The sequence below is a fragment of the Carettochelys insculpta genome, chromosome 1 (genome assembly GCF_033958435.1).
Source record: "Carettochelys insculpta isolate YL-2023 chromosome 1, ASM3395843v1, whole genome shotgun sequence".
Classification (NCBI taxonomy): Eukaryota; Metazoa; Chordata; order Testudines; family Carettochelyidae; genus Carettochelys; species Carettochelys insculpta.
Genome location: NC_134137.1, coordinates 168,590,231 through 168,603,870, shown reverse-complemented (window position 1 = coordinate 168,603,870; position 13,640 = coordinate 168,590,231). Strand labels below are relative to the sequence as shown.

General features: G+C 41.4%; 1 protein-coding gene across 4 annotated transcripts in view; it reads left to right on the top strand.

Annotated features, from left to right (window-relative positions):
* CASK (calcium/calmodulin dependent serine protein kinase) overlaps positions 1–13,640 on the top strand; it is a 384,458-nt gene that overhangs the window by 163,417 nt on the left and 207,401 nt on the right. For all 4 annotated transcript variants that reach the window (XM_074995109.1, XM_074995125.1, XM_074995118.1 and 1 more), the window contains exon 4: positions 9,650–9,727. In XM_074995109.1, the coding sequence (XP_074851210.1) occupies positions 9,650–9,727 (78 nt within the window). The remainder of the gene's footprint in view (positions 1–9,649; positions 9,728–13,640) is intronic.

Sequence of the window (13,640 nt, the reverse complement as noted above, 5' to 3'; positions counted from 1 at the left end):
GTGAGGAGGGTGTTGGCCTTCTACATAGACAGAACTAAGTCCTTCCAGAAAACGGACAGACTCTTAGTCTCTCTCGCTCCCAGATCAAAAGGAGAGGGTCTCTCTTCACAGAGAATCTCGAAGCACATTGTGTCCTGCATAAAGATGTGCTGCAAACTTCGAAAGACTCCTTTACTGGCCCCGCCTAGGGCTCATTCCACCCGGTCGGTGGCGGCATCAACAGCCTTTTTCAAGGGCATCGTGCTAAAAGACATTTGCAGAGCGGCGACCTGGTCATCCTATGACACCTTCGCCAAGCATTATGCCCTACACCGGGTATTCCAAGAGGATACCCGCCTCTCGACAGCGGTCCTTTTGGGGGCAAGCTGCACATAACCCGATTACCCACCTCCTTTCTTGGGTTACTGCTGGGTAGTCACCTATCGTGGAGCACCCACGGGGACACTCGAGGAAGAAAGAGAAGTTACTCACCGTAGTAACGATGGTTCTTCGAGATGTGTCCCCGTGGGTGCTCCACCACCTGCCCATCCTCCCCACTTCGGATCTCTGTTTGGTGTTTTTCAGGAGCATCTGAGGCGGTTGGTCAAGGAACTGGTGGGCACCGGATCGCGCACATGGCCGGGAGTGCGCAGGGGAGCGGCGCGCGCCGGCGCATGCGTGGTCCGGCAGAAACTGCTGGAAAGATCCGATCTGCGGCGCTGGTGCGAACCCGACACCTATCGTGGAGCACCCACGGGGACGCATCTCGAAGAACCATCGTTACTACGGTGAGTAACTTCTTTTCTTTCTATTCAAATGTAGAACTGACTGGGCTTAGTCTCCGACTTGCAAATGGCCACAGAAAAACATGTAATTAGGCCCTGATATTATCATCACACAGATTTCACCAATTATTAAAATAATTGGCTGTGTGGTTTGTCAGCACACAGTAGACTGCTAATTATATGTGTAACATAACTACTGAATATAAAATCTCCAAAAGCTAAGAAATGAAGCAGAAAACGTAATGTGTACTTACCGAAAATGAATTCCTGCAAACTTTCAGTAACTATGGTGTCTTTTTACCTGCCCTCTTCTGATTTTTTTTTTTTTTTTGAAGTTTGTATAATGTTGTTTCCTAGTGCTGAGAAATAGTTTTTTAAAGTGGGAAAGTCCAGGATGAAATTAATGTGACAAAAAGTATACTGTATTAATAGTAACAGAGAGCTGCCCGTGCTAGTCTATATACTATCAAAAGAAAAAAGCAGTCCAGTAGCACTTTAAAGACTAACAAAATAATTCATTAGGTGATGTGCTTTCATGGGACAGAAATTAATGTATTAATGTGTGTCTATCTCCACCTACTGGTCAGAAGAAATTTTACTCAGGAATCTGGAGAGAGAGAGAGGAGTATTCAGTTTTCAAATATAATGTTTGTATTGAACAGAAATTTATGGGGGTCTTCTCTGTAAAATAAAGATGTGGCAGTATTTCCCTAAGTCCCCCATTATAGGGGTGGCAGTACTATTCAATATTGTGTATGATGTTCCCAGATACACCATGCTGGGAACAAGTGGCACTCCAATTAGGAATCTGCTTATTGGGTGGGGTCTGTGTAACAGGGGAAGGGATGACAAGTGGGGAGCTAAATCTGTGGAGACATCCTTTTGACTGTAGTTTGAGGTATTGCTCTTAATTCTAGAGCTATAAAATTTCAAATAGTTTGTGAGCATTTTTTTTGGTATGACTAGTTTTTGAAAAGCAAAGTTTACTGAGACAGCTTAGATATTTCCGTTAAATTATGAGCTTTTGTGTTCAATTCAGTTCAGCTTTTTGGTTTGATTTATAGGAGAGTGAAAAATACATTTTTTCAGCAGTTTATAATCTTCTTGCATAATAATACCTTTTTTTTTTTAAAATGATTGAATGTCTCTGTTTCCACATTTCACTAGTTTTCATGAATTAAGTTTGATGGCCAATTTGAAGTGGGGAACTCAGTTGAAAATGATAACATCTTTTACAAGTTATCGAAGTCTATAGAATGTCTGTCCCAAGTGTCTCTTCCTAGCCTGACCGAGGACAGGAGTTGTGGTTTTCAGGCTTTGGGAATAATACAGTAAACATTCATATCCAGCAGCCCCAGTGCTGGGAGGTTATTGGATGCTCAAATATTCTGGATAATAGAGAGGTGCACCTAGCAATGCATAACTCTAAGAACTAGATTAGATATTAAGAAACAAACAAAAATGTGTGCAGAGTACTTTATTTACCAACATCAACAGTACTGTACACTGTAAACGTCTTCTGTATTTGCTGTATTTATTTGCATTTACTTTCACTATACTGCACTCATGGAAAATGTAACTAAAATTTACTTATGGTTAAAATGCCACTTATTTGAGAGTTCCAGATTATACTGCTGGATAGAGAAGAGTTTACTGTATTCAAGAGGGGGAAAACACTCACACAGTAAAATAATGCATTTGCTTGCTCTATATCTTCTGTAAATCCTTCCAGGTTCACCCTTCTCCCCATACTGCATACTTAGAATAATGGGGATTGAGTTTTCTGTCTTACCACTCTCCTGAATACACATGCCATGCATGTACATATGCTCTTGCCATCTGGTGTTTTTATTTGTCTCCCTGCTTTCCATTAATCGATATTGATAGTTGTGGTTCCTACTGGCCTACCCTACATGTAGTAGAGCAAGCCACTTAAATTTCAATATGGTAAGCTGTGTTGACACCCCCACCAGTATCTTCAATTGTCCCTTGCACATGTGCTAATGGAATTACCTACACTTACGATAGGGTTATCACTGAAGTCATGCATCAGAAGGTAGGAGGACAGTTAAGAGGTGGCTAAAGAAATCATTGCCTGATGTTCGGGCCTTTTTTTTTTTTTCCCTAAAAGCCATGTCCATTAACTTACAGATTGGTTGCCAATATTTTTTTTCTTTCTGAGCTATAAATTACATGCAGAACTTGTTGTGGTGCTTTATTTATTCTGTAAGTCCCAAAGCATGGGCCAAGGGACTTAATTACACTACTATAAAGTGATTATGTATACCTAAGGGGTATTCATTATAGTAATTAAAAGGATTTTTAAAAATTAGAAATGGAAACAAGGGTATATATCTGTTTTTACCATTCCAATAGCTCAGAATTATGGCACAAATGCTCTTAAGTGGCTTTTAAATTACATAATCTTGTTGTTTAATAAGAAGTCTTGTGGCACCTTATAGACCAACAGATATTTTGGAGCATAAGCTTTCGTGGGCAAAGACCCGCTTCATCAGATGCATGAGTGGGGGGGGGTGGTTTCAGAGGAGCCCTCCCTTTTACTGGGACCCCATTCTTTAAATACCCCTCTGAAACCACCACCCCCCACTCATGCATCTGACAAAGTGGGTCTTTGCCCACGAAAACTTATGCTCCAGAATATCTGTTGGTCTATAAGGTTCCACAAGACTTCTTGTTGTTCTCAAAGCTACAGACGAACACAGCTCCCTCTCTGATCATGATCTTATTTCTAATTAATATACAAAGATCTTCACTGTGAAGTAGTTGTTTGCTATACACATTAAGCATAGGGGACTCAAATCCAGACTGTGAAAGGAATGAAAAGAAAAATCACCTAAAAATATATACCCTGTTCTTTATCCACTGACATTCTTTCGTCTGGCTTTTGCTGTTTAACACGGCATGTGCTGTAACTGTAATTCTGCCCTTCCCTATACCTTCCCTTTTCCATATACTCTTTAGTAAAGCACCCAAACTTAACACTATTTGTTGTGAATCATTAGTGATGTAGTGTGTTGTGCTGGGCAGGGGTAGTTTGATAAAGGGTGGTAGTGAAAGGATGACATCCATAGCAAGCTAAGAATGTGGTGCGCGGTACAGAGTATATGGTAGTTGTGGTGATGATGATATATGTGCCGCTGGGTAGAGGAGACAAGAGGATTTTTTGTTTGGCTTAACTTTTTCCTTGCTTTTTTGGGTTTGCATGAGCTATTTCGTCTGTAACAAACCTAACTGCTTCACAGTGAAGTTTGTTTATTACAATTTCCTGCATTTTTTTTTTTTTATTTTAAGAAATTCTTAGATGGCTGCTTGACAATGAGCAAAGGTAGAGATGGCTAACCTGTGGGGTCTGTGTGAATGCAGCAGCTGAAGACTACCTCATGTACTAGTAGTTGCTGCAAGTGAACATTTTATGTTGGAAGTTATATATAAAACTTTCTCTGCTATACACAGAAGTTACATGCAGAGCTGTGTGCCATCTTTTATCCATAAATAGCACCTGAATACTTATGGTGCAGCAGCAGAATATACATATGATTGTACATAAAATTTAAATACCGGCACACAGTTTACACAGCTTCACACAAGCAGAACATACCTGTTTCTTTTCACGAAGGTTGGTACGTACTCTTTCAGCTAGTAACTGCTGAAAATTATCCTAAAACAATTGTTTTCATGCCAGATGAAAAAAACATACCACACACACCAGTCAGACCAGCTCTATTCTGGAGACACCTTCTTAACTAATTTTTTGTCGCTATAATAAAATATTTTTAAATATCCACCTACAATTAAAGTTTGGATGCCAAGGAAAAATTGAAGTGCAAGTCCACTTTCATTTTAGAAAGTTAGAGGAAACCAAACAAAATTGCATAGAAAAATTAAAGGATGTGAAAACTAATTATGAAATGGCAGTGTAGTGATCAAAATTTGGGGACAACTGACACCTACTTTTAGAGAAACAAGGATTTATGTCCCATATTATGGCCATTTTAGGATATAAGACAGCGACTGCCCTCAAAGAGTTAAACTTGCAATCTTGATGTTGGTAAACCCCCAAATCAATGGATTTGCACATGCACTGTGTGATTGATCTCTTAGGCTGTGTATACACTTTCCAAAGAGGTATGCAAATGAGGGAAATTGAAAATGCAAATGAAGTGCAGTTTTGCATATCTGGCACCTCATTTGCATATTCTTATTTGGAAGTAGCTTCTTTTGAAAGAAGAAAACCAGTGTAGACACTGCTCTTTTGAAAATAAACCCCATCTTTGAAAGAATCATTCCCATAAAAAGGGAGGAGTGCCGGTTCATGTTCACCATCAGGTGAGAGAAGTATGACCACAGTTCTAGAAAGACTATTCCTGGAGCATAACAGATGATGTAGTAATCTCAGACTTCTTACATACATTTTGCAGCCTTTGCCTACCTACATGAAGATTATAGTGGCACAGCAGAACTAAAAAAATCCAAACGATTAGTTGGATTGGTTTGAAATGTTGTCGTCTCCTGGAGGCACAGGGTAGTGTAGTGATCCAAATTTGGGGACATTTGGCACAAGGATTCCTGAGTTACAGGCCCCGCTCTCCCAGACACGGTTTCCCATAACTGCCTTTTCCTGTTAAACTCAGAGATCTTAATGACTGGAGGGATCACATACTGCAGTGTGACTGACAGCTGTGAACCCATCTGTCAATTAACATAGCTAAGTAGAGGTTAATCATATCCTCCCCACTTAAGATAAAAGGATTTTTGGACTGAGTGATTGGAAGTTGCTACAAACTGTACGTCAATTTCTTGTACCTTGTGCACATGCAGTGTGACATGTACCATGACCCATATTTAGGATCATTTGATTTGGTGGAGGTGGGAGATATGTAAAGTATTTGGGTGAAAAAAATTAGACAAGCAAGGTAATTGGTGTAAAAGGGGCAAACTAATGGGAGATCAGAGGAAAGATGGCGTGTCTGCGAGGCTGTGCAGACCATGCCTTCAGACAGCAGCCCGGCCTATCCTATGCGGGGTTACAGTGGTTGAGAGGACTTCTTCCCTGCACAGGATTTAGCAGGAGAGGTGGAAAACCTTGTTTTTTCTGCTTCACATTTTACAGGCCTGCGCCCCCCCACCCCCCGCCACTCCCCTCAGCATCCATGCGGCAGTTACATTTTTAAGTGGTCACTGCTGGGACTGTGCTTCATTCTGTCCCTTTTTTAAGGAAGAACAGTAACCTAGTTACCAAATGTGTTCTGGGTGCGCCCATCTGACTGAACCATTTCAACAGGTTGTGCAACTTGTTTTCTGTGCTTCACATTTGTATGGGACAGCCCTCCCCCCCACCAAGGTGCCATGTGGCTGGCAGGCAAGCTCCCTCCCCCCACCCAACCACACAGCATGGCTGCTGGGCAGTACAGTCCATGCCTGTAGATACCACCATACCCTGTCCTGCATTAATCTTCAGTGCTTGAGAGGGCTCACCTTTGCGCTTCCCTCCTAGGGCTAGCAAGAAATACTATAGCTGCCAAAAAGAGAATGCTCCATAGCAGTTAGCAATGTACACTTTATGTGCCTGCCCCTCCCAAGGCGCCATGCAGTTGGTGAGGTAGCCCCCACCCCCCTACCTTGTGGCTGCCAGGCTGTGTGGACTATGACTTTTAAAACTAACAGTTTTAAGAATAACCTTGTTGCCAGTTGTCTTTTTTTACCTCCTTTGGGCAGTTCTGAGAGCATCCTGCTGGTGCCATACAGCCTGGTTCAGGAATCATTGGGAAGGCAGCAGAATGTGACTGTGGACATATGGAGTACTCTCTCTTCCCAAAGCATGTGACTTGGGGGAGGTTTTCCTATGAAGGACTGGAGCTTGTGGGCACTCCTGCTCTGTCTTTTCCCTCTCGCACACAGGCACTTGTTTGGTCTAGGGCTTCTTTACCAAGAGAGGCAAGGGAATCCTTTCATTCTTTCCTCAACTTTTCTATCTGCTAATGTTTCCTTAACTTACCATTCTCTTCTCATGCCACTACCATTTCTGTCGGTTAATGGCTCCTTCCAGCAGCCACTAGACACCAATGCCCTCTAGGATTCTTTCCGTCCCTTCTAGGGAGTCGCGGGGATTCATAATGAGTCTGGATCTACTACTTCTAACGGTCTCCATGCTTCATGCTGGAGACCTCAGTGTAATGGCTGCTTCTAGCACGCTGACCACTAGACCCAAACATTCACCCTAGAGCTTTCTTCGCTTCCATGTGGTGACAGCTCACAAATTTCTCTCTCTTCTTCAAACGTGGCTCCTTCAGTCTCTCTCTGTCTTCACTTATATTGAATGTCAGTTTAATGTCTTTTGTAATAACTCTTTTGAAAAAACTGCCTCTTTCCGTAATGTAGATTTCTCAAACAATTTCTCTCATCAGGGAAACAGACGTCTGAAAAATGACTGTTTTCAACAGCGGGAGGGGTGGGGAATGGGGAAGATGACATTCCACACCCACAACCACTTTTGGGTAATTTTTTTCCTGTAATGCCCTGGCAAAAAACAAAACAAAAACAAAAAAAACAAAATGCAATTTTGCTGAAGGAACTGTGGGATAACTGCAACGGTCGAACTTTGGCTATTTAGTGGGGCCACACTAAGTCAACTTTGTGAGCAGGTGTAGACACTCAACTTTTTACCACTAGAGTTTATAAAGCTGACTTTAATAAATTTGACTTTATTTCATATTGTAGACATAGCCTAAGTGCTCTAAAATCTGCACGCTTGCATGGATTTTCTTGCAATTTGTTAATGCATTGTTTGAGTGCAGAGTGCAGGGTGGTGAGTGTGGAACCCCGAGCTTCATGGGTTGGAGTCATCAGGCCTGGCTGGATTCATCCCATGGGCTCTGGTTGATGGTGAGGGGGTCATGAAGTGACTCCGGGCTCCATGCACTCCTCCTCCCCCCTCCTATGGTTTGGGGAGCAGCAGCACAGTGCTGCCTCATAGGCGTCCCTTCCCCATGCCTGTCCACTACTCTGATTGGCTGCAATTGTGGCCATTCAGATCAGTGGGGAGCTGTGTGAGGTTAGTGCTCATTCCTCTGCACCTTTCCACACCAAGACCACTCCTTCAGTGCTCCTCCAACACAGACTCCCCATCATCAGGATGTTCCTGCACCCTCCCACACACTGAACCCTGAATCCCCCATTTCTGGTCCCACCTCGAGCCCCTTAGAAGAATTAATCAGATCTGGGGGAAGTGCTGAACCTTGGTTCCGAGCCTTCTCCAGAGGGCTGGAACATGAGGGGAGTGAGATGTCTCAGTCAGGGACCAGAGTGCTAGGTTCCTGAAGGAGTTCTGCTGTTGACCCAGCTATCACCTGTTGGGAAAGTGGATTAATTAAACCAACACACTCGTACACAGAGTTGTTTAAGTGACGGTCTGCACTAAAGCACCACAGCAGCCCAGCTGAGTAGTGCAGTTCTGCCTCTAGTGTTTCAAGTGTGGAAAAGCCTAGAGTATGGTTTGGGAAATGGGAAGTGTTTTTGTGCAGAGATAGAGGTCAAGCTATTGCTGTGATGCAGCTCAGTTCTTACCCAACATTAGATATGGCCCCACTAAGTCTTTGGGGAACTCAATACTGAGTGGTATTCAAGGACATGATAAATTCTTTGCTTGCACAGGTGTGCAGTCTGGGGGATTACAATGCACAGGTAAAAGGAGAGAGAGAGAAACCAAGCCCATCCCACTGTGAAGGCAAGGAAGAAGAATGAACAAAGACAAAAAAAGAGGTCATTTTGGGGAAAATATGGTTATCCAGTAACCAATGTTCCCTGCAAGCTGAGTGCATGCATAGCAATCCAGGAGAGATTCAGGTGCTGCCCAGCTGAATATCAGAGCTCCTAGATAGTTGCAAATGGTGAAAATACCATGAATTCCATGATAAATGATTTGACATTATCCAGGGCAGAAGAGTTTTTAATTTTTTTTTTTTCATTAGCTTAATTTTATGGAAAACTTCACGAGTTTAGGTAGAGTTGAATGCTATGCTTTTGAATTGGCAGCAATATATCAGTGTATTTAAAAACAGCTTCCTAACAGAAAAAGCAATGCAGGCAGAGCCTTAATATTTAAGGTAATCAACACAGTGGAACTGAGCTAGGATCACTTGTGAATAGATCCTCAAATTGTTCAATATCCTAGAGCAATGTTTCTCAAAGTCTGACTTCTACAAGTTGACTCATCAGTCTGTCTAAAGTAATTTCATTAATCTATCTGTGCCTACAAAGAAAAGACAGCCCACATTTAAATGTTACAAAAAACGATGTTACTCAAAACCTTGTTAGAGTATTCCCTACTTCCGTTATGTAAGCACACCAGCTCATGCCATCAAACATTTGAGTGCTGGGAATACATGAGGAAGTGGTGCCTTTCAACCACCCTGATACCTTTCTTTCCACATCATCTAGAACTCTAATCTGACCTAAATTCTGGATTAACCCAAACAAAAACATACATTTTAATGGAATATAGCATGAGTCAGATGGTTATTTTGAGAATTTTTATAGTCCCCTTACTGCTCATAAGCTGTAGGCCATTTTAACAGTATCGCTTTGTGTGACCAAACTGTGTACAATGTTTGGGCACCACTTTAATAAAGGTTTCTTACTTTCCCAGACTTAATTCAGTTGGGGTAGAGCAATTTTTAGTTGACATGACAGTTTGGAAATAGTTGCTAAATGGGTTTTGTTTAATTATAAATTGTACATACACCAGAAGTACATTTGATATGAGCATTATACAAATTGAACATATTTCTGAAAAAATGTACTCTAATTGGACTTGGCAGCCTATTTGTTTTCTTACAAGAACATTTTTCATATCTTTTTACCCTCAGTATGGATGGAGCAGATCTGTGTTTTGAAATTGTAAAGAGAGCAGATGCTGGTTTTGTATACAGTGAAGCCGTAGCCAGGTATGTACTCCAATATTTAACTAATTCTGGGGTGGAATAAGTAATTTCATGTGTACTGATTTGTAGTTCAAAAATAGAAATGCTATAAATCTGTTTGCGCAGATTCTTAGAGGAAGATCTACTTTCAAGTGTTTAAAGGGAACTGTGTATAAAATCAGCCCCTCATATTTGTGTGTTTTTTAGTGCTTGGTATGATGATTGGATAATGTGCTATTTCAAAGTCAATGTTTAAGTCTTTGTCGTCTTACGGGTGTCACACTGAGTAGGGTTGATGGCTAGTGGGCCTGGTGACGCTAAATATTTCATTTTATTGATAGCACTGTCTTAGCAGCATTTGATAGTCTCAAGATTAGCCCTGTAACTGTGTTACTAACCCATTTAGTTTTTTAGCTTTAATAGTTTTATTGTCAGCTACAATGAAAATGAATGCAAAGTTGTGAAGGAACAAAGAAGTTCTTTGTTGCTAATTTTTAATTGAATGTTGTTTTTAAAAATATCTCCTACACCTTTTTAGATGCTGGTAGAACTCTAACCTGCCAAATACTCAATTTTGGCCAAGTATTTTTTAAACAATCTTGAAACTCCTGTGCTGTCAGAGGTTTTACTTTAAACCCTGGTTTCCTGCCACTATTCTGGTGAGAAGGTGCACCCCTGACAGCTTTGCTACTCTCTGCCTCAGCCTAATGCTTTTTTGGCTTCTCCACTGAAAGAGCCTGCACTAATTTACAGCATCAGGTTTCCTCTCTTGAAAACCATAACAGTTCCATGCATGGAGAGGAGATTGAATAGGCCTGAAGAGGATATGGAGCTGTGGGGGAGCAAAGCAGAAGTGGCAGAGAGTAGAGGGAACCACCTGGGGCTAGCCGAAGAGCAATTAGCACCTTTCTCTGCAGGATCGCTGAACAAGTTACTACCTTTTCCACTCGTTAGACCTGCTGTGGGGTCATATCACCGAGAGTCCCCTCTAGCAAGTTAGAGTAGGTGTGTCAGGTAAAGAGAAATTCTCATGTCCCCTACCTACTTCGTTACTAAAATGTTTATCCTGACACCATCAGCTGCCTGTAGCCCATGTTGAACTTATCTTACCTGGCTTCAGCAATCACTGATTTCCGTTCTGTTTTTCGGTGCCAAGAAGTTTGTAGCAGAGAAATTTTCTTCACCTGCTTCCCTGATATGTGAAAAAGTATGTCAGATATTGCCATCTATTTGGGCTGCACACCTTCCACCTCTTTCCCCCCATCCCAAGAATACAAAGCCTGCATTACTGGGTTTATGGGACAAGATTGATTAATGTAGAAAAATTGGAAACATGTAAATGTTGAAATTGAGGCATCAAAAATATTAGAAAAAAAAGAATTCCAAAATAAATTTAAGGGGTATAATGTCTACTTTGTGTAAAACGTAATACTGTTTTAACTATAGAGTTGCTGGGATGGTCTCACAGCTACTTAAGAGCACCCCACAGTAACATTGTGCAACAGTTTAGGAAAAGAAATACATCTTGAAATATATTGTATTTGATTGAAACAATAGAATTTGGAAGAAAAGGATTTATGATTAGCCAGGATATTGGGCCTAAAATCCTTTCTTAGGCCTGATCTACAGTAGAAATTAGGTTAGCTTATCTATTGCTTTGTCTCTAGGAAATATCCACACCCGTTCCTGTGTGGTATAGTTAAGTTGACCCAAATCCCCTAATACACAGCTGTAGGTTGACAGAAGAATTCACCTTCTTTCATTGAGATGGTTTACATGCACCAATGGAGAGAACCTTTCCTACTTGGCAGTCTGAACTGAAGCATCACAGAGGCACAATTGTGCTGCTATAGCATTTTCATTGTAGACAAGCCCTTAGAGTGGTGGTGGGCATCTGGTGGCCAGTCGGGTTTCTGTGCGTGGCCCATGAGACATCTTATTTAGTGTTGCCCATGTGCAGAGTTTCCAGATTGCACTGGTTTCCATCTGCATAGGTGTTGTTTTCTCCCTCCCCACCCCCCATTGGTATTACTGAAGTGATGTGCATGTAAAGCAAGGGCACATGAAGTGAAGCGTGTTCTGATGGCGCACAATGCTGACGGTGAGAGCTTTGCACTTCTTCTGCATGTAATCAGAGCTCTGCTATGATTGAGTCAGCACGCCCCACATGTTTTAGGTATGCAGGTTCAGTTTGCAAAACAGTCCTATCCTGAGAGACTCTCTTGGTTACAAAGTCTTGTGGCCTACTGAAGTAGAGACCCAATCACTAGATTAGATTGCCTATCACTGCCTTAGAATCTTCAAGGATCACACAGTCTGCTTGGCATTAGTGCAGAATGGGACAGGAGTGCCACCCAATGAACCAAAGGCCATGTCTACACTAGCCACCTCCTTCGAAGGGGGCATGGAAATGACACAGACTGGGGAATACCAAGGAGGCACTGCCATGCATACGCATCACCTCATTAGCATAATAGTGGCCGCACGAATTTTGAAGTTGCTAACTTCGAAGTAATGACAGGCAGTCTAGATGGGGGTGCTTCAAAATATGTGCCCAACTTCAAAACTCCCTTACTCGCAATTTGTTTTAAGCATTGATAACATGGGCAGTAGCCTCTGAAATCCTGAGCAGGCAAAATGACAAGCATCGTAGATTGTTTCCATTAGCAGCTTTGTGTGAAAAGAGCTTCAGGCAGATTAAAATTAATTAATATTAATCAGTTTTTAACTGTGTCAAGTTCTTCAGACTGGAAGTTAACTGCCGAGACAGAGCAACAGTTGTAGTAAGTTTCTTTTTACCATCAGATGTGCCTGTAAAGCCTTTGAATCATGGAGAAACTGATGTTTCCTTTTGGACTGGGCTATGGAAAGAAACTGACTAGAATCATGGAATCCTGCGGCACTGTTTGAACTTAATATAGAATGAGACAAGAAGCCAGCAGAGGGGCTCCAGGGAGGCTGATGTATCAGTATGTTGGGAAGGAAAAGTAACTTTAAAAACTCTGAGCTGTACAGTAAGAGGTGAAGAAGCTGGAAACTTTTTAGTGAGAAATAATATGAAAGAGTCATATAAATAAGAGTAGCAAATTATGTGGATATATGAAGAAAAACTGTGTTTGACAGAGTTCTGGATATGTGAAGTGAAGGAGATAAGTAGAGTTAAAAACTACCCATGGCTTGACCCGAAAGGTTGTGAAGCTGTTCAGACTCTTTTTTTTTTTTTTTTTTTTTTTTTTAAAAAAGGATAAGATGCTCAATTTGACTTAGAATGTGAGAAAATAGAGTAATTTGATGCCCAGAAAAAATGAGAAAGGAACTGGTTTAGAATTGGAGAGAAGGGCCAAGTTCAGGACCTGTCCACAAGTGATAGTAGTTTAAACCTTGGGCATAGATTTTTGTAAAGATCTGCTTGAGTGATAAGGTGACTCAGTTGGATTTAGGAGTGTAACTGAGGAGTTCTGGGTTCTTCATTCTGGGCTTGTAAACCTTTTCTAAACCTTGTAGCCTCCTAAAATCTTTTTTCAGCCTATTGGATTCTTAAAACCTAACAGTCTGTGACATATTTAAATTAAAAAAAGTTTTTGTTCACTGAATAATCAGTCTCTGTGGCTTGAGCAGAAAACCTGACGGCACAGTCTGTGGTGGATGTGTGCCCATGTTCTAAAACTGTACATATGAAAGAAATTCTGCTATGCATACTGAATTGTATGTGCATGTGCACAAAATAAAACTTTACATTGAAAGCCTCACTTATATCTATTGATTGAACCTTAAGTATAGTCCTACTTCTGATCTGACATCTTAGCCAATTACCAGCTGTTGCTGCTTTAGAAGACTGTCCTTTGAGAGAACTGCATACGTGTTTGATGTGACTCTAGACCCCCACCATATTGTAATAAAGTGAATTACTTGACAAGTATTAGAGAAGCTTGTTTCC